This window comes from Chenopodium album, chromosome 26, assembly GCF_948465745.1.
Source record: "Chenopodium album chromosome 26, dcCheAlbu1.1, whole genome shotgun sequence".
Taxonomy (NCBI): domain Eukaryota; kingdom Viridiplantae; phylum Streptophyta; class Magnoliopsida; order Caryophyllales; family Amaranthaceae; genus Chenopodium; species Chenopodium album.
The window spans coordinates 11329270-11352406 of NC_137859.1; the positions used below are offsets into that span (position 1 = coordinate 11329270).

General features: G+C 34.9%; 3 protein-coding genes across 4 annotated transcripts; 2 read left to right on the top strand and 1 right to left on the bottom strand.

Annotated features, from left to right (window-relative positions):
• Nucleotides 1-677: 677 nt before the first annotated feature.
• LOC145616431 (uncharacterized) lies at nt 678-11761 on the bottom strand. The gene is made up of 17 exons (XM_081671145.1): nt 11581-11761; nt 11379-11468; nt 11125-11236; nt 10973-11000; nt 7188-7286; nt 7025-7094; nt 6889-6923; nt 6707-6781; nt 6533-6628; nt 5446-5509; nt 3316-3369; nt 2719-2804; nt 2563-2623; nt 2360-2424; nt 2102-2207; nt 1693-1781; nt 678-1162 (listed from the first exon to the last, which is right to left on the bottom strand). Exons 1-17 carry the CDS (start codon nt 11644-11646, stop codon nt 1000-1002), a joined length of 1359 nt encoding a protein of 452 aa, XP_081527271.1. The 5' UTR covers nt 11647-11761; the 3' UTR covers nt 678-999.
• A 1297-nt stretch (nt 11762-13058) lies between these two features.
• On the top strand, nt 13059-15469 carry LOC145618140 (protein WHAT'S THIS FACTOR 1 homolog, chloroplastic-like). Its single transcript, XM_081672931.1, has one exon. The coding sequence runs from the start codon at nt 14189-14191 to the stop codon at nt 15386-15388; it is 1200 nt and encodes a 399-aa protein (XP_081529057.1). The 5' UTR covers nt 13059-14188; the 3' UTR covers nt 15389-15469.
• Nucleotides 15470-16584: 1115 nt separating this feature from the next.
• LOC145616420 (uncharacterized) lies at nt 16585-21678 on the top strand. 2 transcript variants are annotated; one of them, XM_081671132.1, is made up of 9 exons: nt 16585-16844; nt 18161-18291; nt 18465-18550; nt 18903-18997; nt 19266-19362; nt 19595-19709; nt 20020-20174; nt 20274-20399; nt 21205-21678. In XM_081671132.1, the coding sequence occupies exons 1-9, from the start codon at nt 16663-16665 to the stop codon at nt 21430-21432; spliced, it is 1215 nt and encodes a 404-aa protein (XP_081527258.1). In that variant the 5' UTR covers nt 16585-16662; the 3' UTR covers nt 21433-21678. The 2 variants fall into 2 exon arrangements, with proteins under 2 accessions (XP_081527258.1, XP_081527259.1); XM_081671133.1 differs by having other exon boundaries at nt 21189-21368.
• Nucleotides 21679-23137: the final 1459 nt, after the last annotated feature.

The following is a 23137-nucleotide window of genomic DNA, read 5'->3' on the forward strand; positions in this document are numbered from 1 at the left end:
CCTTTCATCACAGAATCATGTACATAAATTTTTCACTCTTCTTTCTTTCTATTTTTTATATTTTTACATTAAGACACTAAACAAAATTATCTGTCACGAATATTTGACCCAGTATTTTGATATCAAATATTTTGGATCAAGTGTTCCGGGTTTTTTTTATCAGATACAAATCGCATCTTTTCCGAAATTTCTACAATCTAATTTGAAAATCAGACATCCAAAATTTTCGAATCAAATATTGATCCAATATCTGAAAATGCACATCCCTTTACACAAGTTCGAATAAACAGTACACTTCAAGACATGGAGAGTTAAAACATACAGTTTCGTTCAACAAGGGTCTCCACGAAGGCTGGATGAGATGTCTCTTTGAGCTTCAAAAGCACCAATGTATAGTTTTCGAATTCTGGAATGAGTTTGGATAAGTATGTCAATGCTATTGCACAATGAACAAACGAATGAATGCTAAATATGAAGTTGCATTAAAGGCCAGGAGGGATCATTTAGACGCGGCACAAAAGGAGAATAATGTAACTTCTCTAGAAAGATCATACTCATAGCTATATCTTCGATAACTAACTTCAAAGGGTTCCAGTCATTGATGATTTTCCTTCTGCGAAAACCATCAATGATCATACTCGTGGCCATATCTTCAACAATAACAACAATACAACGAATGGCCTGCTATTGTGCTTCCGAGAGCATATCTACTAAATTCAAATTAATCAAATATTAAATGCTAACAGAGAAAGGTATCCAGATTGTGTTTAGGTGCATTGGTTAATCTACATATTGGGATTAAACGATGTCACTCTACACTTGTTCCAAAATTTCTTCTATCTAAAGAAAATATAATATTCTGTCCCTATGTTCTGATATAGAGATTTCCCACCTTGCTGAATCAATAATCATCGTCTTCTTCGTGCATATATTTTAGTTGCAAGCAAGCTTGTAGATGCTGGGACAGGGTCTAGCTTATCAATTTGAAGCTGATGCAACTCATTCAATTTCTTTGACAATTTTGCTTGTTCGCAGAGGCTTCTTTTGCACACTGGATGGGCCGCTATGAGCTCTTCTTCTATCGTCTTTCTTACGCTGTGCTGCAATTATATTACGTCTTAAATTCTGGGCTTTGTAAATTGGTAGAGGCAAGTGTCTGTGCCTGCAGAGCAAACAAGAAGAATATGGATATTTAAATATGCATCTTTCATACAAACCACAAGAAAAAGCAGAAAGTCCAATAGTTTTTGCCATGTAGCAATCTCATTAGAAGTATTGTGTGCTTGAGGGTTGAGGCCTTGATAATTTGATATATTGTAAGCTGTTTGTAATTGAATTTCTTAAAGCCTGATGACAGTTAACTATTCTAACCACCATAGAGAGGCCTATAATTTTAGTCAGTCCATATAGAGTGGCCAATTTTCCATATTACTTCATCCCTTGTGCATCAATCTTTTCCCTTCCTTTTCATATCATTAACCAATCCTCCTCCCATTGATCAGCAGCACAGACATTAAAAGAAAAGTATTTAATGAATGAGGAGGCAAGAGTTGATAAAGAAAGAAAGGATAAAATCATATAAACAGGGCTTCCTTTTATTCAAATTGCAACATTGTGATTTCAGCAATTAAGTTCTCAAAAGTCAAAAAAGAAAAAAAAAAAAAAAGAAAAAAAAAGGAAAGGCAAACTAACCTTACGATACGCTTCACTTCATCGAGGTGCTTATAGCGGTTCTTTACAGCCTCATCATAGTCGTGCTTCTTTCTCTCCCTAGGAAGTAGCTGCAACCAAAAAAAAAAGAGAGATTTTGTTTTCAACATGAAAGAACAAGAACCTATATCAACATATTCAATTCAAAATCCATCGGCACTTGCACATCACTAAATCAACTATACCTAGAGAAGCTAAGTGTTACATTGATTACTCAATACAAATAAGAAGATCAAGAGAATGGTACATCACTTTTATATAGCAGAACTGCAGAAATGTAATTATCATCACCCTAATTACTAAATCCCTCAAGTGAAGATTTAATAAAAATAGGTAAAGCACAAAATTACTTCAGATGACAACACAGCACAAGAGATCTGGCAGTACTTACAACTCCTAGTTGTTCAGATGCTCTAGCTTTCCACAGACGCAAGTTAGTGTCATCACTTCCAGATATAACATATGAAGCATCCCCACTGAACTTGACACAGAATACCCTGCATAAAGACAAAGCTGATTAAAATTCATGATGCAACTACCGTTCTCATAATCTCATATTATCTTTCAATAGAAAGATGGGAGCTTCGGTTTAGCGATTACGGAGTACAAAATATAATAAACTAGCAAAACTGCCGAATAATAAACAAACCTTTGCATCCTCTTGGTATGATATATTTCCCGACTATGGCCACCATTATAGGAGAAAATTCTTACCTGGAAACAGAATATTTATTAAATAGATACTAGTGATATATATAAAAAATAAAAAAAAATAATAAATAAAAAATAAAAAAAACAGAGCCAAATGAGGGAAGAGAGAGAGAGAGGAGAAATAGGGACCAAATAACGTACTGTTCTATCATAAGACCCTGTGACAAATTCTCGACCTGTGGGAGAGTAATCAATGTCCATCCTGCAGATAAATAGTCAATAGCAAACAAACATTATTATCACAGTAATCCTTACTAGACTATAGTTAAATCTTAAGAGTGCCAAGTAAACCCATACACTGCGGAGACATGATCTTGATGAACACACGTAGCACCATCCAGCTTTCTAAGATCATAGCTATAGCAGTTGCAATCCTCATTTGCCTGCATCATTACATACATGAGTAACTACGAAGTTGTACAGCTAAACTGAACGGCATGCCCTTAGGATGGTTAAAACAAAGACAACTGCCACAACAAATCACATCAAACCACTTTCAACGATCAACTTTTGGAGGTCCCAGCTCCCAATTCCCACCAGGATGAATGGATTACTCCATTCCAAATTATTTGTCAGCTTAATTTGCTTCTTTTCTTCAAAAATAAGAGGTCACTAAAATGTCAATGCACTGGTGATTTAAATTTTACCAAATTACCAAAAACTAATAAATTGCCAATTCTAATACAGCGTAAAAACTTCTGAATTTGCAGGCTTAGCTTCAAGAGACCTTTATTCTAAACCGTAGAGAGTATTAATAAGAATGGAGAATTCAAATACAAAAATCAACATCAACTGCTCAAAGTGTGAGACAAATTCAACAAACAATATGATAGAAAGAGTATCATGAAGTGAGAAACATTTTGCATTGAAAAAAATGTAATTAGTGATGCTTACAGCAGTGAAGTTCAATGGCTCCATTGGATTCCAAGCAATTGAATTAGATTTGGTCTGCAAGAGCCAGCAATACGCACCTTGTCAAGACAAGAACAGCACATAGTCTAAACATGCTTGCCATTATCAACATATACACTAAAGGGTCAAGGAAACATAAATGGAATTATGTATACAATCAACTGAGTAAAGTTTACATAATGTTAAAACAAGCTTAAGAAAAATTAAGAACAGGTCCTCAAAGACCTCAATAAATCATGGGTTGCTTTACAATATAGAAAATAAGAAAACTGCCTGGAGCCACCATTAACTGTTGCAGTTTGCACTTACAGACCTGTTGATGTCAAGTTAAATGATAAAGATAATGATATGTCGGAGATTAAAATGAAGTTTTTGAAATTAAAAAGCAGTTTCAGAAACTTTGTATAACTAGTGGTTTTTGGCAGACAGTTCTTTAAAGCAAGAACAATTACTATAGTGCTGGGTATTGGAATGTAACTCCATGAGATTTGATGTAGTATACTATGTTACCAGGACTCGAGTACGGGTATCGGACACAGACACGCGTCAAGGTGTCCAATTCGGCAAAGTCCAAAATTTTGGGACTCGGGGACTCACTCCAAAATTTGGACATGGAAACCACTATATATTCAAATATTTTCTAAGCTATAAGGAATCCCAATTTTAAAGTTCACTTGACTAAAAATACAGCCAACAAATACGTCGTAGTTTGAATTGTGTTTGAAAAAAAAAAAAAAAAAACTGCAAAGAAAAAGGATCTGATGTGGGCCAGGATAGAAAAAAAGAAAAAAAGAAGTTACAACAAATTCAACAGCCTTTAATGAAAATAAAAAAGAAAATACAGGCTGTTAAGCATAGAGTAAGAGTCACGTGAATTAAAAGACCGATGTAAGCAAGAGAGTGAAACAAAACAAAAAAAAGTACTGTAAAACGTTTTCTTTTCTTTTTCTTGTCTCTCTCTTCGTATCTTCTTCCTTCACCTATAAAACTCCCTGCTCTTCAATGGAGTCTCTTTTCTCCGTCACCCTCAATGCAAAATCAGAATGGCGAGTAAAGGCCCTATAGTTTTATTACTTTTTACTTCTTCATTTTTGTTTGATTTGGGGATTAGGGTTTCTGCCGAATCCAAGGAGAAGTTGACGAATTGGACATGAATTTCGTGTCCGAATCCCATACGCATCGTGTCGACGCGCATTCGGCTTTTTGGCCGAGTCCGATTAACAGAGGTAGCATAAGTCTGCTTACTGTGTCTTCATGGGTTAAGGAGTCTAGGGCTTACTTCAAATTATTCATTAGGTAAAATACAGAGGAAATGAGCTAATTTGTAACTATGTTTAGTGGTAGAAAGAGTTTGCGACCAGAATAGAAAGGGGTACAAGTTGTGAGTCCTAATTCCATGGGAGAAGACTCTAAAGGTATTAGCAAAGAGTAAGGGAAACCAAAACTTGGGCCCTTGTTCCCTAGCTTTCTGAAAGATAATATTATTTTAATTTAGTTTGCAAAATACTCCATAAGAAACATGAAGTATTCAACTTGGAGCATTAAAGTTCTATTGCCTTCTTTAGTTCATCAAACATAGCATAACTTATGCAATGGAATTTAATTGTAATAAATAGAAACTCATTAATAAAACCATGAAAACAAGAAATAAACTTTGGCAGGCAAAAATGACGCCCTCAATGAGGGGGAACATTCTGCTCCTTGTGGGCTGGCTTCCCAAAGGGATACACTAGACTTGGACTATGGAAAATTTTAATCATTATGGCTTGTACTCAATCTACATTCTGGAATCAATCTAAACACCTTTTCATGAACATGTCAGCAGTCTCAGCACTAATAAAATTCCGATAAAAAAAAAACAAAAATAAAAAAGAGACAAAGAGGTCATCAGAAGAAACCATGTGTAACGAAATAAAGTCTTGTGGATTCTTCCCCGCAGTGAAAATTGCGTGACTCCCAACACCATCATTATCGTGTGATTCAAACATAGCATTCTGGCCTAATAGAAGTAACTACCACTGTTCTTACAGTTTTTAGGATAGATTGATAGAATACACCTCATTAGCCCCATTCAAGATTGCTATTAGCGACATAAATGTGCATTAGCAGTACCTGCATGATGATCTTCCTCACTGGGGTAGACAAACGAAGATCATAGATTGCAATGCTGCGATCGCTGGAGAAAAGATATTAAAAAAATATTAATTGACTAAACTGGAATCATCACTGACAATCACTGAAAGCTTTAAGCCAGAACTTTCACAGCTCCAAAGTCTGTATTAAGTTGAAAATCCCACTAAAAAAAATACTAAATGAATAAAAGCTTGTAATTATTTCAGGATTATAGCTAAATCATGTAACCAACAATGACCTAAAACAAAGAAAAGCATATAAGTAACAAAGGGTGCTTGAAATAGATAAGAATAAACATAGGTCGCTCAACAAACTTATCTCTCCTAGGATTCAAGTAAACATTTCTGCAAACTAAAACATCTTTATGAAATAAATGCAATTTCACGGAGCTAGTCTACAAGGGAGAGTAGAATCATTTTATCACCCTAGGTTCATCAGTCATATACTTATATCTGCTTAATCATATGAAATTGGGCCTAAGCTATCTACTAAGATAAGAAGAAAGTTATATATATGTAGAATATTACAGCTTCATTGACCTCCAAGGTCAATTTTGTCTAAGAAACTTATTAAGAAGAGAAAAAGAATAGAACAAATTATCAGAACCACATGAAAATATGCCAATGCCAGTCCATATGAGGGTTACAATACAACTTATGCTTTTGGACTTCTTGTAATGTCAAAGGCAAAAGTATATTTTGCTCTGTGCCTAAAGCTTGATTGCAAAATTTTTTATTTTAGACATTTTGATTATGTCACAAGTTTTTGGATCGTAAGGGATGGAGGAGAAAGATTTATGTTGATGACTACACGGAATAATCAAATTTGGTTCATGTTAGCCGACCCCACTTTTGGGATTAAGGCTTTGATTGATTGATTGATTGATTGATTGATTATGTCACAAGTCATGATGTAGAGTAAATGAAAATGCATATACATCCTCATATTATCAAATGCACATCAAATAAATAGTATGCATGAATGATACAACAGTTTGCATATCACTTTACGCATAAGTGCATAAACGAGAAAAAATTATCAAACTATGGTTTTTTTTTCCCCTTACCTGCCTGATGTAGCCAGCATATTTGACTCTCCAGGGTTGAAACGAACAGATACAATAGTGTCAACTCCCCATTCAAAGCTATTTATTGGCTGTGACCTAGTGTAACAAGACACAGTTATTTAACCCATTGGTATGGAAGGATTGGGATATGAAAAAAAAGGTTTGAAGTAAAACCTGTTCTGATCCCATATATCCAATCGTGCACCTGCTGTAGCAAAACACTCCCCGCCCCACTGGTGATCAATAGCTCTATAGGATATCAAGCACAAATTATCATCAAATTGGTAAAGAGGATATAGGATAAACTACTTTAAGAAGGTAAAATTAACTTTCTTAATGCGGTCAGGGAGACTTACTTGTATGCATTTTGCCCAGTGTAAACGGCGAACGGCTGCAAATTTATTGATGAATTATAATCAAGCCAACACTAAAGATAGAACCCATTCAACACCGATAAGGCGATAACAAAGGCCTTAATTAAGGAAAACAAACCGTTGGAGTGGTATCAGAAGATTCATCAGTGTCTGTGATAAACGGATCTGGAACATTCCATAGCCTGACACTAAAATAACAACAGGGATTAGATGCCCAAATTACTGATCTGAATCTAAAAGCATTTAAAAAATGATAGCTGCTAATGAATGTCACGGCTTACGTGCAATCAAGTCCACATGACACAAGAATTCGTCCATCTGTCGATGTTGCCAAACCTTTGACTGCACCTTGATGACCAAGAAAACGACAAACAGTTCGCCTAAATTTTCAAGATATTAACTATTAAGCATCAAACATTCAAACTTGAAAAGAAGAACCATACAAGCAACAAACAGATACTATTCATGAACAGACTAGGGACAGTCATATTATATCAAATTTAAAAGCAGAATTTAGTGGAACCTAAATATGTCCAGTGTGTTCAGTGTAGAACTCTAATAATAAGACAACTACAGTAGTACAATTGCAATCTTTAAACAGTAGAGGTCGATCCCTTAAAAAGTAAATCTTCCTCTTTGATGCATTGCATCATTGTGCTCAATTGTACGAAACTACAAACTATAATGACAGCTACAGATGCAAAACATAGCAGATATAGTCGAATATAGTTGTGTTAAGAAGCAGGTCATCACAAAATCACCAACCATTCAATAGGTGAGAGTATTAAATACTTGGGTCAATCTCAGATAGATATTTAGATGCTATAAACTTAGTAATTAATCCTGATAACTTGCTTTCCTAAGCCCTCTGTCGCAGAATAATAAGGCAAATAATCCATGTTTGGTCTTTCCTTACCAAATTTGACCATGGCTGTTTATCACCTTTCCATTAGTAAAAAATTTAGAACTTACAAAAGGACTTTCAGCAAAAGCTCTAATGCTCCATCATACTCACTCATTACAACTCAATACATATTTTAGTAATAAACATCAGAAAAATCAGACTGAATATGTATTGACCACCAAAAGGGAGTGTGGCTGGGTAATAAGTAATTTTCTTATTTATATGATAACTCTACTTTGTCCACTACACATATGACTGATACTGATCAAAGCTTTCCATTTACTATCACTAATGTTTTCTTTGGGTACTGGATACCTACATGATTTTATTTGCTATTTCAGAATGAAGTTTTACATATAACAAACAAAATGTGTTTTAATTTTTTACTAATTAGTTTACAAATTTAAGTGTAATAAATGGTTTCAGCTTGTTAGGTTTTTTTTTTTTTTTTTTTTTTTTTTTGGGTGAGGGGGGGTTTAGAGAGTTACATGGGCAGGTGATGAGAATCAATCCCAATGGAACTAGAAGAGAAGCTCTAACCACCTAAGCCTTCACTCTCAGCTTGTTAGTTTATGCATTTGGGCTAAACTCGACTTGTAGGCATTTTACATTTTGGTAGAGACGTGCATTAGATGTCAATTTGGTTAAGCGTGTTTTATTTATTGGGTTAGCCCCATGGTCAGCTAGTACCTACTCTGGAGACTTAGGCTTTGCTTTATTCAACTTGTTTCTATAACTCATTATTGTCAAGAACAGATCAAACATACCATAAAATTAAATTTAAAACGTATCACCCAAAAATTGGTTCAGAAAATTTAGACCAAAACATAAAAGTTTTTAAACTCGGTGACCTCATTTAGGATGAATGTAACAGTATAACAGAGCCTTAGATTGCTAGGATTAGTTTAGTATTTGTGTGGGAAGTTTGTTAAGAGTTCACCTAAGATGATTAGAATGTTTAAATGTTTTGCTAAGCCCATATAAAGGCCAATTTTATTCTAGATGAAATTGAATTGAGTTTGAAGAAATTAAGAACTATTGTTTGATATTCACAATGAGTTAAATCAAAACACATAACTGAGGCATTACTTGTATCTTGAACTGGGACTTCAAATATTTTCAAATTGAGACATAAGAAAATCCTCAAACTAAGGGCATGTTCTCATTGACTGAACTCATCTGAACTGAACTGAAATGAATATTTTATAAGAGAAGGAAATTAGGAGCTGAGCTGAACTGAGCTGAATTGAATTGAATTGAATTTCAACGTAAGAGAACAGGCCCTAAGAGTTTGGGAGAAATTCTTCACATATTCACCATAAACCACATAATTTTTATCCACTTATCCACTTGAATTTTTAATTTGCTAAATTCAAATTATTTAGATTTATGTCTAATGTTACTTATAACAGTAGTTGACTCAAGACAAAGTACAAAAATGCAAACGTGGAATGCTATATATAATTCTAAAAAGGATAGTAGGTAAGGAGAGGAGGTGAAAGTCTGGCAAAAAATTGTGTCACAACTAGGTACAAAAAAGGCAGAGAAGGTGAAGACTTTTTCGGACAAATCCAAGTTTTAGTTATGGTTTTTCCTCAATCTTCTTTCAATCTTGGATTCGATATACTGAGGTTTCTAACATTTCTTAACTATAATTAGAAATTTAGAATTTATTTTCTATCTACTTAATTAGGTATAGTTCAAAGTTTTTGGTTGCTACAATTATTCTACTTAACTTTTTCCTAGTGTTTTCACTTTGCTTCATAAATTGATCAAATTTGAGATAAAAAAGTTTTGATGTAATTGGAGATATACGAATTATTAAATTAGCTACAGGCTATAGTTTGGACCCAAATTCATCGTTAGTTATCAGGGTTTTGCCACTACTGTGTTGTTACCCTAACCTCTTTTAGCTAGATTAATAATCACTAGTGTAGAGCTCAATGACACTTCGAAAAATCATCAATGAAAGAATGGCTAGACTTGTTGAAGATAATAAGACTTTGAATCTTCAAATCAGTAAATTTGTTTATAAACTTAAAAAGCCTTTACAAGATAAAGAGGAAAGGAAGCACGGACGGAACCTTCTGTTTGACCTACCTATGATAATGAAAGAAAATTAGTTACTCCCCTTTGTTTCAATTTGATAGTCCCACTTTGACTTAAAGTATTTTTAATATATATTAATGTGAGCATTTGGTCAAAAGTATTTAAAGTTTGGCTATGAAAAGTCAAAATGGGACTATCAAATTGAAACGGAGGGAGTGCCTTGATAGGAGTTTTATAGATTGGGTCAATCCAGTAAAACAAATAGAAAATTTGAATGTAATTAGGAACAATTGACAATAATCCCATCTATGGTCGTTCATCTTTAAAAATGTTTCATCCATAGATTAACAAGGAGTCTATTAGAAGTCCCTACTTTTGGTAAGTGTTCTACAAATTGTCTTATGACCTAAGTTACACAAGTCCACTAAGCCACATGGCATAAATTCCTAAATTTGAACTTTCGAGATATAAACACCTCATTAAACATAAAGATAGATCTTTCCATAAATAGTGTTGGGTATCTAAAAAGCTACACCAACATAAGGATCATATTCTCATTCTTATCAACAACAAATATCTACCAAAGCCATTTAAAATAGATGACATCGTAGTTTCTCAAAATTATGATTCTTGTCATTTATAAGACAAAACCATTCTGCTTGGTAGCACATCTATTCAAAAGAAAAGATAGTCTACTTTCAGGTCTCAAGTATCAAATTTACTTTCATTATAGACAAGCAAGAGAAAGTGACATCAAATTATAAGGACTTAGCAACATTGTAATGTATCAATAATTGAGCTTTAAGGGTGATACCCAGTATAGCAGTAAACAAGTTCATCAAAGCAGGCCTAAGTCACGGCATATTAGCAAATTCCAATGGTTTAAAATTATATGAGGAGAATACACACACTGATACACTGGATTACGTCAAGCAACCTAATGAGCGATACATTTTTGTAACTAATTCAAAGAAAAAATCACAAATGCAACCTCGGAAGTATTGCACAAACTAATCAAATAAGGTAATTCCCAAGTAACAAGAGAAGTTCCAGAGAACAATCAGAAATCAACAGATTAATCTCAGTAAGCTGATACAAAGTAGCACAATTTACCTGGAAGCAATATCCCAAAGACGAATATCTGTCGAAAACAGAGAAGAAAAACACAATTTCAGATTTTGCAAGTAAATGCAATCCACAATATCAAACAACATACAACAAAACAAAGGCATTACGAAATCAAATTCAAGGAAGGAACAAGGTACCTCCATCCATGGAACCCGAAAATATCGATTTCAAATAAGTTGGATTCTTAGCCATACATGAAACAGCATCAATATGCCCATCCATTGCCCCAACAAACGGTTTCGCAAATATCTATCAAAACCCCACAACATTTATCACCAATTCAATTACACAAAAAAATCATAAAAACAAAATCTCAAACAAACTAACAATGAACTCAAAATTCACAAATCAAAATAAAATTTCAACAAAAATAGAGTAATTAAAAATGCACCTTTTCTAATTTAGCTGCATTAAGAGCTCGAACATACTCCGTTGCCTTCTCCTGAGGTCTAAGACTAGGATCATAGTTCCGAAATACTCTCTGATTTGTAATTTTCCAATCAATTATTCAAAAAATAAAGCTTTTAGCATAATAATTATTTGTAAAAATTTCAGATATTGAGCTATAAATTAATTGAAAGTGAAAATTAAACCTGTAAATCTTGGCTTCGTTCACGAGTGAATTCATCTGTGGAACGCGAAATCACTTTGACCTTCATTTCTGCTGGCAATTAATTTGATTTTTTTGCAGCAATTAAACCCTAAATTGGGGTTCAAGAGAGGGTTTGAAACTGTGACGTTTGAAGGGGTATTGTCGTATGGGGGATTGTAGACAGATAAACCCTTAATTGAGAACTCTATTTCTTAAACCCTAGAGATGGCTAACCAAGCCTAAATTGTTACTTAATCCGTTTATTTTGGTTGACACGTTAATTAAATATTTAGGCACACGTGTCCGTAATTATGAAATTAATACATTAGTGTACATCTATTCGAATATAAATAATATGGTAATATTAATGAGGTCTTGGTCTAGTGGTTAAGATTGAAGGTCCTATGATAGGTCATAAGTTCAAGTGTTCAACACAATCCCCACCTAGACACTTACCCTAAAAGAGCTAACCTAACAATTAAATTAAGACTCTTTATTACAAGTTTTTTATACTCCAACCTCATCTTATGTTTGTATATTAAAAAAAATATATACTATACATATATAACTGTTGCATATGTCAAGTAAAACAACACATCCTCTCTCAACCAATAAAAATAAGAAATCATTATTCATTATATAATTAATTCCAAAAAGCCCCTTATTGTTCCCCTTTGTATACAACACATGTATACCTGTAGTGTTGGAAATTTTATGGTTCGTCGAGGGAAATTAACCAATGAGTCGAATCGAATACTCACATTCACTATAAGCACTTATACACATGTGATTTGTATATAGTTTGCAACATAATTGTTACTAATTCTTCTCTTATTGACTCTTCACAACCCCATTGTCATCTCTCACGTTTGTGTACTTTTGTCCCTTAAAGATTTTTAACAATATTGACATGTCTCTTTTCTTGAGTCAAGTGAAAGTTGACCTATGTCTAATTAAATAATATTTGACAGATAACTAATGTCAGTTTCGTGTTACAATATAATGAGTCACATATTATAAGGACAAGCTAAAAAAAAAAAATTCATCCACTAAACAACTCCAATGGCAAGCTAATTGTCAAAATAGCTTGCCATGTCATTTAAGATTGCAAAGCTATTCTTTCTTCTAGCTAATTTATACCATAATGGTTGTCATTTAGTTTTTTCATATTTAAATAATCAATATTTATTAGAGACAATTAGCTTCTAAGCTAACTAGCTTAAGCCAAAGACAAGCTAATTATTGAATTATCCTCCAATAGTTTGACTATTAGCTTGAAATTTTGAATATTACTCGTATTATAATGGAAAATTCGCCAAGAATAATACCACCTTTTACCGGTCTTCCATTAATGGAATAACCTTTGAATTATTTCAAAATGGAACGACCTTTGATACGCATTTGCCAAAAATGGAACGTGACCTGTTGGTAACCTGTTTAATAGGTTACCTATGGCACATATTACAATGTTACTGGTCAATTTTTTTTTTTAAAACAACCTTAAAATTAAAAATAAAATAAAAATAAAAATAAAAAAATGAAAAAAACTTAAAACTAAAAAAAAAAAAACTGAAAACAAACCCCTCCCCCCTTTGGCTGCAGCCACGCATTTGACCACCACCCGCTTTTCTCCACCCCACCCCCGGACGGAGGCCAGAGCCCCTATCTGGCGCCGATGGCACCCCACCTGACCTAGTCCCCGACCGCGCCACCCCTCCCCTTCCCCTGAACCATCTTTCCCTCACCCTAAAACCCCCTCCCTCCAGGCCTCCATTGGTAAATTGTCACCTCCTCAACGGTCAGCGCCCAATCCCTCTCCCTTGTGTTGGCGGACCCTGTTCAGCCCTCTGCTGACCGACCCCACTCCATTCACCCCTTAAACCACCACCTGAAAACTCTAAAACCCCAGAATCAAGAGTTGGTTAGGAGGATACCGCCGGCATCGGTAGGGGGCTATGGCTGCCGCCGGCGCGTTTGGGGGGAGGGAGAGTGGGTGGCGGTGATGGGGCTGCCGGCAAGAAGGAGACTTTTTTTTTATTTTAGTTTTTTTTTTTTTTTAAGTTTTAAATTTTTTAAAAGTTTTGTTTTTTATTAAAAAAAAATTAAAGATAAATGTTAAAATAAAATAAAAATGTTTCAACCAATTACACATGTGACACACTGACACGTGTCCAATGTAACCCGTAAAAAAGGTTATAGGTTTTTTGTTCCGTTTTTGGAAAATGCATATCAAAGGTCGTTCCATTTTGAAATAATCCAAAGGTTGTTCTATTATTGGAAGACCACTGAAAGGTGGTATTATTCTTGGCAAATTTTCCTATTATAATTGCAAGTTAGTCCTCGAAAGCAAGCCAATATAGGCTGCTAGCTAGCCAGCTACAGTTCTACCCCTTCTCACCAGCAACTCTGTTGGTTAACTGCAACCAGCAGCAGCTCCGTATCACCACTATCTCCCACCCACCTTTCTCAGTGATCGTGAATTCACTGCTAATTTCATCAGCCAAATTCATGGCTGCCAACATAACAACTCCACCATTGCCTATTTCAGCAAATCACCAGGACAAGTTGGAGCTGTGTTGAATAACTTTGCACACCAACTGTTCGACAAAATGCCTCAAAGAACATTTCTGACAATAATGCGCTTCAAAGGGTTTTTTGTGAACAATTTTGCTGCATTGAGTTCAAACCCATGTCAGAATTCGGGTCATATGTTGGTGCAAACCAGGCGTAAAACTAGTGGAGGTAGCAAACCCAAGAAGAAAATTTATCATAGGGTTCATGAGCTTGATAAAGTCATGGACCTTCAGAAGAAACCTGCTGTAATCCTGCAGCTCAAAGACATCATTCAATCCCAGAAAAACAAGTGTATCTTTCTTAGGGACCTTGAAAAGGAAGTGGGATTTGTGCAGAAATGGAATTGTATGGCTACCATTGAAAAGTACCCTACAATCTTTCATGTTAGTGGTGGTGACCGTGCTCCTGTTGCAGTTCGGCTTACTGACAAAGCACAACGAGTGGCAGCTGAGGAAGATGAAGCGCGAATGCTTATGGAGCCTATTCTGGTTAAGAATCTGAGGAAGTTGTTAATGTTGACAGTTGATTGTAAGGTGCCAATGGGGAAGATTGAGCTTATAGAAAATGAATTGGGTTTGCCTATGGATTACAAGAAAGCATTGATTCCGAAGTATCCTGAGTTCTTTTCTGTGAAAGATATTAATGGAAAGGCTTACTTGCACTTGGAAAATTGGGATTCTTCACTAGGAGTAACTGCTCGAGAGGAGAAATTGGTTCGAGAAGGGGAATTAAAGGAGGGAGGGAGAGGGAAGAAAGTTAGAATTTCGAAGGATGGTAATTATCCTGGTCCTTATGCATTTCGTATATGCTATCCTGCTGGTTTTCGGCCAAATACAGGTTTCCTTGAAGAACTCGAGAGATGGCAGAAAACAGAATTTCCTTCTCCATACTTGAATGCAAGAAGGTTTGATCAGGCGGATCCTAAGTCTCGGAAAAGGATTGTGGCAGTGCTCCATGAGCTTCTAAGCTTGACCATTGAGAAGAGGATGACATCTTTTCAAATGAGCGCCTTTCAGTCTGAGTTGCTCTTACCTGCTAGGCTAATACTTTGTTTAGTTAAGCATCATGGTATCTTCTATATCACCAACAAGGGTGTACGAAGTACTGTTTTCCTTAAGGAAGCATATGATGGCTCAAATTTGATCGAAAAATGTCCTATATTAAGATTTAAAGCCAAATTTGTAGCACTTAGTGGTAGGAAGGATTCAAGTTTTGCTGATGGAATTAATAATTAATGTTGAGAACTTTGTTGAACGTACGAAGTCTGTATGTATCGGTTCTCTTTATGTGCTTATGTTTCAGACTGAAGTCGTCTTTCTGCATTGATTTACTTTGGATTTGTTCATCGCTCATGAGGGCTAGTAACTAGAAGGAATAAACTGCTTATAGTGATTTTTTCGCCTAAAATGTCTGGCTTGGAATTTCTTTATACACCCTAAATCATCAATCTTGTGGAAAATCTAAGGGTAATCTATTGCTGTCTCAGCAACACGATTCTTGTGTATAGAGTGTGTTGGTTGACATTTATGGGAAATTTAGTCTCTGCAATCAGCTTATATGTAGCAATATTTACCCTGCTCAAGAGTCAAGACTCCTAGTAGAAAAAATAAGTTGTACCCAAATCAACATCTTTAATTCTTGCTCTTGGCTTTTATCTTATACTTCGTATTTGTATTTGTCACATTATCAATTTTTAAAGTTTGTACATACGGAGTAATATGTTAGAAAGCGTTACTTGAGAACTTGACACGTTAGAAAGTGTAACTTTTCAAGTTTCTCCTAATGGTTAAGTGCTTATTTGTTTAACGTTGGAGTTAAATTATCATTGTAGACCGTAAATTTATGGGTAGGAATTTACTTAACATATTTTGGTTATTTATAAGGGAATTTGAAATCTCAATGAATTTTGAATGGATCAAGATGGGCTTTTGATGTTTTATAGGAAATGTAAATTCCTATGAATTTTTACTTTTTATGTCAACCAAACAACTACTTAATACGTATAAAGTATATCAATTTTTATGAATTTACACTCTCCTTAAGTTGTCAACCAAACTAATCAAACATGCACCAAAAATACTTGATTCAAACTCAAATTTTAACTGAAATTACAAAATTCAATTTAGACCCAAATGAAAGTTTACCTGATCTAATCCGAATAATTAATTAGATATAACTATTGTAAATGTTCGAAAAATCGAATTACCCACCAAGTCACCGACTAGATGATACTCGAATCAAATTTACCCAATCCAAACGACCTAATTCACGACTCGTCCACTCAATTTGAAGGCTAGGGGTACAAACCTAGTGGTACAACCGTACAATTGCAGCTGATGATTATTCTGATTAAGACGTGTTAACAGTAAATATTCCGATGATATAATTAATACTCACAACCACGTTTAATCTATAAACAAAAGCCGCCCTTTTTCATGCACGACCCATTAATTAATATGATAAGATAAGGTTTTTATTTGATTTCTTTGAACCCCAGAAACCAAAAAAAATGGAGGAAAAATTATCATCATTTGCAAAATCATCAACACCTTCACCAATTCAACAACTTTCTCATCTTGCTCAACGTTGCAATGCCATTAATCTTGCTGAAGGTTTCCCTGATTTTCCTGCTCCTTCCCACATCAAAAATGCTGCTGTTTCTGCCATTAATTCTGACTTTAATCAATACAGGTTTTACATTATTTTCTCTTTCCTTTATTTGAGTATTTATATTTGTACCCACCTTCCCCAAAATGTTATTTAGATGGTTTGACTCATGATTTAAATTAATTTAGTTTCCTATTTATGGGTTATTCTTCATGAATATTCTTGGGATGATGCTTGATTATTGACTTATTGCTATAGAATTGGTAAATTTGGTTACTTCTATTGTACAACCGGTTGCACGGTACAACTAAGATTATTAATTTTTTTTTTATATTATTTTTTCGTTATTTGCTTTCCAAGGACCAAGGATATGTGGGTAAATTATGATCATGTCACCTAAGGACGTGAGAGGGTGTAAAATTACATTCGGCGTATGATAGACTCATAATTTAATATATTTTAGTTTCCTATTTATAGGTTATTCTTGATGGATACTCTTGAGAAACTTTGTTTTAAGATGGAAAATTAAGCAATTTCTATTATACAACCCATTGCATGATACGACTAAGCAATAAACTTTTTTTCCCCATATGTGTAAGGTGTTAGCTCCAAATAAGCAAATGAGTAAAAAAAATTTGTTCCGAGGGGATATATTATGATCTATGTTACTCGGACTCTTCATTTCACCTCACGTACCCGTGTCGGACTCTTGACACTTGGACATGGGTGGGACACTTAGACACTTCATTTTAGTTCAAAATCATGAATATTTTTCACAACATAGCCGAGTTGGACACTTGATCCGTTACCCGAGTCCAAGTAACATGGATTATGATCATACCACGTGGGAATGTGAGAGGGTGTAAAATTAGGCGATGATTATAATGGACATGCTAGTGGTTTGCATTTGTTAGCAGTCTTAGCACTGGAAGTAAATATGTTGTACACAGGTATGGAGTTGATATTTTGATTTCATTTGATGTGGACCAATTTTATAAGGACCATCTCTGTTTTATCATAGAAGGGGAGTATTGAATGTGCCTAAGCTAATAGGAAGTTTAAAGCTGGAATGATACTATAGGTGCTCAAAAGATAGTTGAAGTATGTGTGTATATAATGATTATCTGCGTATGTATTTGTTAGTTGGGACAAGGCCAGGATTAGTTACCAGAGTGGATGTTGTAAGGGTTTGAATTGTGTTATTTACACAGAATTCTTTTTTGATTCCAAGCTGATTAGAAATGACTTAAGCAGTGTTGAGGTTTATAGCTTATGTGGGCAAGTTTGTGGATTGAAAAGTGTCCTATACTTGTGTCTAGTTTGGAATTCGTAATTATAGGACTGTGATCCTTGAGATTTTTTTTGGTATATGGAGTCTGAATCTGACTATAGATTGGTAGACATGTGCAGGAAATATGTGATTATGTAGCAAAGAATATGAAGGACATGCACGGTTTGGATATTGACCCTTCGACAGATATAGTGATTTGTTGTGGTCAAACTGAGGCATTTGCTGCAGCAATGTTTGCCTGTAAGTTCAACTTATGCTTGGTAGAATGCAACACAAGGTAATGCAATGGCTAAAAGGAAGATGTGCACATTATCTGGCAGAAATTGCATTACATTGTGTTTCAGTAAATTTAAGGATTGTAGTTCTAACAAGTTTTCAATGATATTCTCTGAAAGTCTGAATGCCATGTGCAGTAATTGATCGAGGTGATGAAGTTATCGTGCTTGACCCGTCATATGAGACATATGAATCTTGCATTAGTATGGCTGGAGGAGTCCCAGTAAGCCCTTTTTTTTTTTTTATGGTTTGCTTAAGGCTTAAATCAGCTCACTACTCCTGAATGATTAAGGGTCTGTTCACATTTACTGAACTAAGCTTAAGTGAACTGATTAGAGCTGAAGTGAACTGAACGGAACAGATTAGAGCTTAACAGATTGAACTGAGCTGATATGAATAATTTATGAGAGATATAAATTATGAGCTAAACTGAACTGAACTGATTGGAGCTGAACTGAACTGAACTGAAATTAAGTAAATGTGAGCGGGCCCTAAGGTTTAAGGCTTAATTCAGCTCACTACTCCCGAAGTATATAATTTGATATTTTGCCTGAACTCTGATTTTTTTTTGCCAGGTATTTGTGCCGTTAGACCCCCCTTATTGGACTCTGGACTCAGAGAAACTCATGAAGGCTTGTACTTCCAAGACAAAAGCTATAGTATTGAACAGGTTTGGAATTTTTTGCAGTTCTTTACCCTCCAATAATCATTTGGTCATACACCCTAATTAAATTCTTTGCTATTGAGGAAAAAATAAAGAACTTTTGAATAACTTTACAATAGGCTTAAATTGCTATTTGTCAGAAGAAGAGAAAGTTTGTTAGCTTGGTATCGTCACTAGGTTAGTTTGATGAGTATGATGACTATGTTTCAAATTACAACTATGTAGTATACTGAAACTGCTACATATGATGTAAATTACTGATACAAAATGACAGCCCTCATAATCCTACAGGGAAAGTGTTTGGAGTAGACGAGCTGGACATAATTGCTGAAGCTTGCCTAAAATGGGACTGCCTAGCTGTTACAGATGAAGTACGGGTTGATAATTTTCTTACTTCTATTGGCATCAGACTTTTTTATTTGAAGTGCAACGTACTATATGGTGTCCCATGTCTTATTATTATTTTTTTTTTTTTTTTTTTTTGCATACTACTGCTGTTTTTATGATCAATAGTTCCGATAAGACTTATGGCATGGATAATCTACTGGAGTACTAGGTGATTGTGAAATCCACATCATATATTGAGATAATCATGTTTTCCAGGTGTATGAATACATAACCTATGATAATGAAAGGCACATATCCATCGCTTCTCTTCCAGGAATGCAAGAGCGGACCATCATCACTTCATCTTTGTCTAAAACTTATTGTGTGACAGGTGATCTCAACTGCCTTCCCATGCTATGCTACCATTTTTCATATTTGGCACTTTCTTATACAGGGATGGATCCTATCTTCTTTATTGGCACTCTCGCATACATGGTTGGATCCATGTTATGAGATTTATGGCTTGTGGAGTTATGGGGTCAATTATCTGCAATTATATTTGGGAATTTTGAAAGTTATGAAATGAAATTGAGTTTCTTTTTCCTGCTATAGGATTGGCCATTTTCTCTTGTTAAATTTCTAATCTTGGTAAATTGATTTGCCTGATAAATAATTTTCTGGATCATCTTCTACTCTTATAGGTTGGAGAATCGGATGGGCCATTGCCCCTGCATGTATAGCTGATGCTATAAGAAACATCCATATAAGACTAACAGATTCTGCTCCAGCACCTTTCCAAGAAGCTGCCTTGGTAGCTTTGCAGAGCCCACCACAATATTACGAGTCACTCAGAACAGTAAGATTTATAACAGCTAATTAACTCTTCTGCTTATAGTGCAGCGCTGCAGTCTTTAAAAAACTTATCACTACTGATAGTGCTATTACTGTTTCCTAGGACTTTGAATCCAGAAGGGACTTCATAGCAGAAATGCTCACTGGGATTGGTTTTCAGACTGAGTTTAAGCCTCAGGGTTCATTTTTCATGTTCGCAGAGCTTCCCAAGGATTACAGTAACTGTGATGTAAGTTGTGGCTTCTCAATACTTTATAATCACATTATTCTAGTAATGGAATGCATATGCAGTTTATTTGTCACCACTCACCATTTTCCAAAGAAAATGATTATTTGTCTTATAGCAAACTATTAATTAATACGGATTATAACGGAGGAGGCATTATTCATCAACTTATCAACCATATAAATAGCAAAGTATTATGCCATGTAATGTTTATTAATGTGATTCATTTGCATTTTATGTATTGAATTTATATTTCATGATTATCAGAATCCTGATTGTCACCTTAATGCCTTTAAAGAGGCTATTTGCCTAGGCAATTTAAAGGCAAAGAATGAACAACTCCTACTTTATACTAACAGTATATTGCAAACAAATTGCAAGAATTGCATATCACAATAAACCCAAAAATGCAGCCAATAATTCCCCAAAGTCCCCATAGCAGTATAGCACCACCTAAGTCCCCCTGATATGCATTCTTAGCTTATCATGTCTATATACTTGACAACCCTGGGGGAAATTTGATGTATATATCGCCTTAACCCTTGTAATATGCAGAGGTTATTACCCTTGGACCCTGGGTTAAAATGAGATGATTACATGTGTGCATAATTAAGGATTATAAGCAGCACTCAGAGTTTGTTTAGTTGTTTAAAGTAAGTCTATAGCAAACCAAAGCTAAAATTTTGTCAATTAAATGTGTATTTGTTTCATGTAGCCGACTCCACTTATGGGATTAAGGCTTTGATTGATTGATTGATTGAAATGTTTTTGTTGGATTTCACTAAATTTCAGGCTCAATTTCTTGCAGATAGATTTTGTTGAAGAACTGATAAAACAGGCAGGCGTAGTTGCAGTTCCAGGATGTGGATTTTTCCATACAAAGCGTCCACCTGATGGTTATCAAAGAAGGTACATCAGATTTGCTTTCTGCAAAAGCAGTCAGACACTGATTGCTGCTCTCCGTAGGATAAGTGCGCTTCTAAACTCGTCTGGTCATCTCAAGCTATTTCACCCTGAAAATGACGAAGATTGTTGACAGTTTTGTAATCTGTTATTCATATTCATCAATTATGTTGTTCTTTATTAGCTTCATAGAGGCATCACATCGAAATTGTAGTATCTCTTGCAATTAATGCTTTTGTGTCCACATTATCGAGTTTTTAGCTGCTTATTCGTCATTCTCATTCATTAGGGGTAATGAGAGGGTTGCATAGCTAATAATGTGGTAAACTGTTGAATAAAAAAAAATCCTATTTTTTTTAATAACTCGCTTAATCGTACATATAGAGAGCTTTCTACTAGATGTCTTAGTCATCAAAATATAGAGCTCATATTTGACAAACAAACCTTTACTATTTACCTTAAACTATTTTTGTACATTGCAAATGTACATAACATATAATCTTGTTATTTGTCCATAAACGTAAACAAAATTTTACATTGTTTTTCAGGTCCTTAAATAGGTGACTTTAATTGAGCACACAGAAGCCGATATTGCATCAGTTCACCCATTATTCAAGTCACTAGTCAGCGCAGGAATTGTTTTTAGTTCAAAGCAATGCGTTGATACATTATCGTGACAATGTCAACAATTTGCATCAGTTCACCCGTTTAAGTTTGGTTCCTGAATGTCTTGGGTAGACCTGATCAAAGTGCGGGCCGGGTTAAGGTAAAAAAAATCAGCCTATTTCTTGGACCTTGTTTTCGGGCCTAAAATTGCATGCCCAAAATGGCCGGGACAAAAAAATTAATTAAAAATGCATAAAAACACATGCCAAAAACAGTCTAACATATATAAAAAAAAATTTGAGTAGGGCCTTACTCGATTTGGGGTCGACAAATCTACCCATAACCTGCTCAAATTCGGGTCATGCTGACTTTGATCAGCCATAGTCTAGGGTCAAACTAGATTGATTACAGTTCAAAACGGATAGATTTTTTTTGAATCGGGTCGGCTTTAACACCACCACACATACAACTAGTACAACCCACAAGGCCACAAGCACATTTAAATTTGAAGCATTGTTCTTTAGAGCTGCTGAAATCTGCTCTGCTTTAAAAAATAACTAGTGTGTAGCCCGGACGATGCTCCGGGTTTTTTTTTTTAATACTTGTAATGAATAGATAGGTTCACTTTTTATTATTTATTTATTCAATATTTGTTTATAATTTATAATAGTTTCTCATTAAACCTTTGAATAAATTGTTTATGAAACAACTATTGACTAATTATACAAACATGTTCTTGTAAAAAAATTATATAGACATGTCCTTTGCATATAATTTATAAAATGATGAAAATAAAGACATAATTAATAGGAAAAATTGCTCAGAATAATCCCCCCTTTAGGCCGTCCGCTAAAAATAATCCCACTTTTGGATTATTTTCATTTTTAAATAATCCCACCTTTATACCCACCCCACTATCAATGGTCCCAACCGGTCATTTAACTTGTTATAACAAGTTACCATACACGTGGCAGCCTGTAATTAGTCAAAAAAATAAAAATAAAAATAAATCTTTTTTAAAAAAGTAAAAAATAAAAAATTAATATATAAAAACCATCAACCACACAAGCCAACCCAACCCTAGCCACGCGGCTCCGGCCAGCCACGCTGCTCCAGCCAACCACGCGACTCCAGCTATCCATGAAAACCCACCTCCGGCGTTCACACACCTCCTTGATCCCGTGTTTTGTGCTTTATACGTAATGATAAATATAGTCATGTGGGATCTTGTT

Bases quoted from the DNA above. Each gene is read 5' to 3' on its own strand.
- LOC145616431 (XM_081671145.1), bottom strand. From the start codon at position 11,646: ATGAAGGTCAAAGTGATTTCGCGTTCCACAGATGAATTCACTCGTGAA. The intron at 6,782-6,888 runs GTAAGTCTCCCT...GATATCCTATAG, and splicing joins ACTGGGCAAAATGCATACAA to AGCTATTGATCACCAGTGGG. The intron at 6,629-6,706 runs GTTTTACTTCAA...TTGTTACACTAG, and splicing joins GATATATGGGATCAGAACAG to GTCACAGCCAATAAATAGCT.
- LOC145618140 (XM_081672931.1), top strand. From the start codon at position 14,189: ATGCCTCAAAGAACATTTCTGACAATAATGCGCTTCAAAGGGTTTTTT.
- LOC145616420 (XM_081671132.1), top strand. From the start codon at position 16,663: ATGGAGGAAAAATTATCATCATTTGCAAAATCATCAACACCTTCACCA. The intron at 18,998-19,265 runs GTTTGGAATTTT...ACAAAATGACAG, and splicing joins AAAGCTATAGTATTGAACAG to CCCTCATAATCCTACAGGGA. The intron at 20,400-21,204 runs GTAAGTTGTGGC...AATTTCTTGCAG, and splicing joins AGGATTACAGTAACTGTGAT to ATAGATTTTGTTGAAGAACT.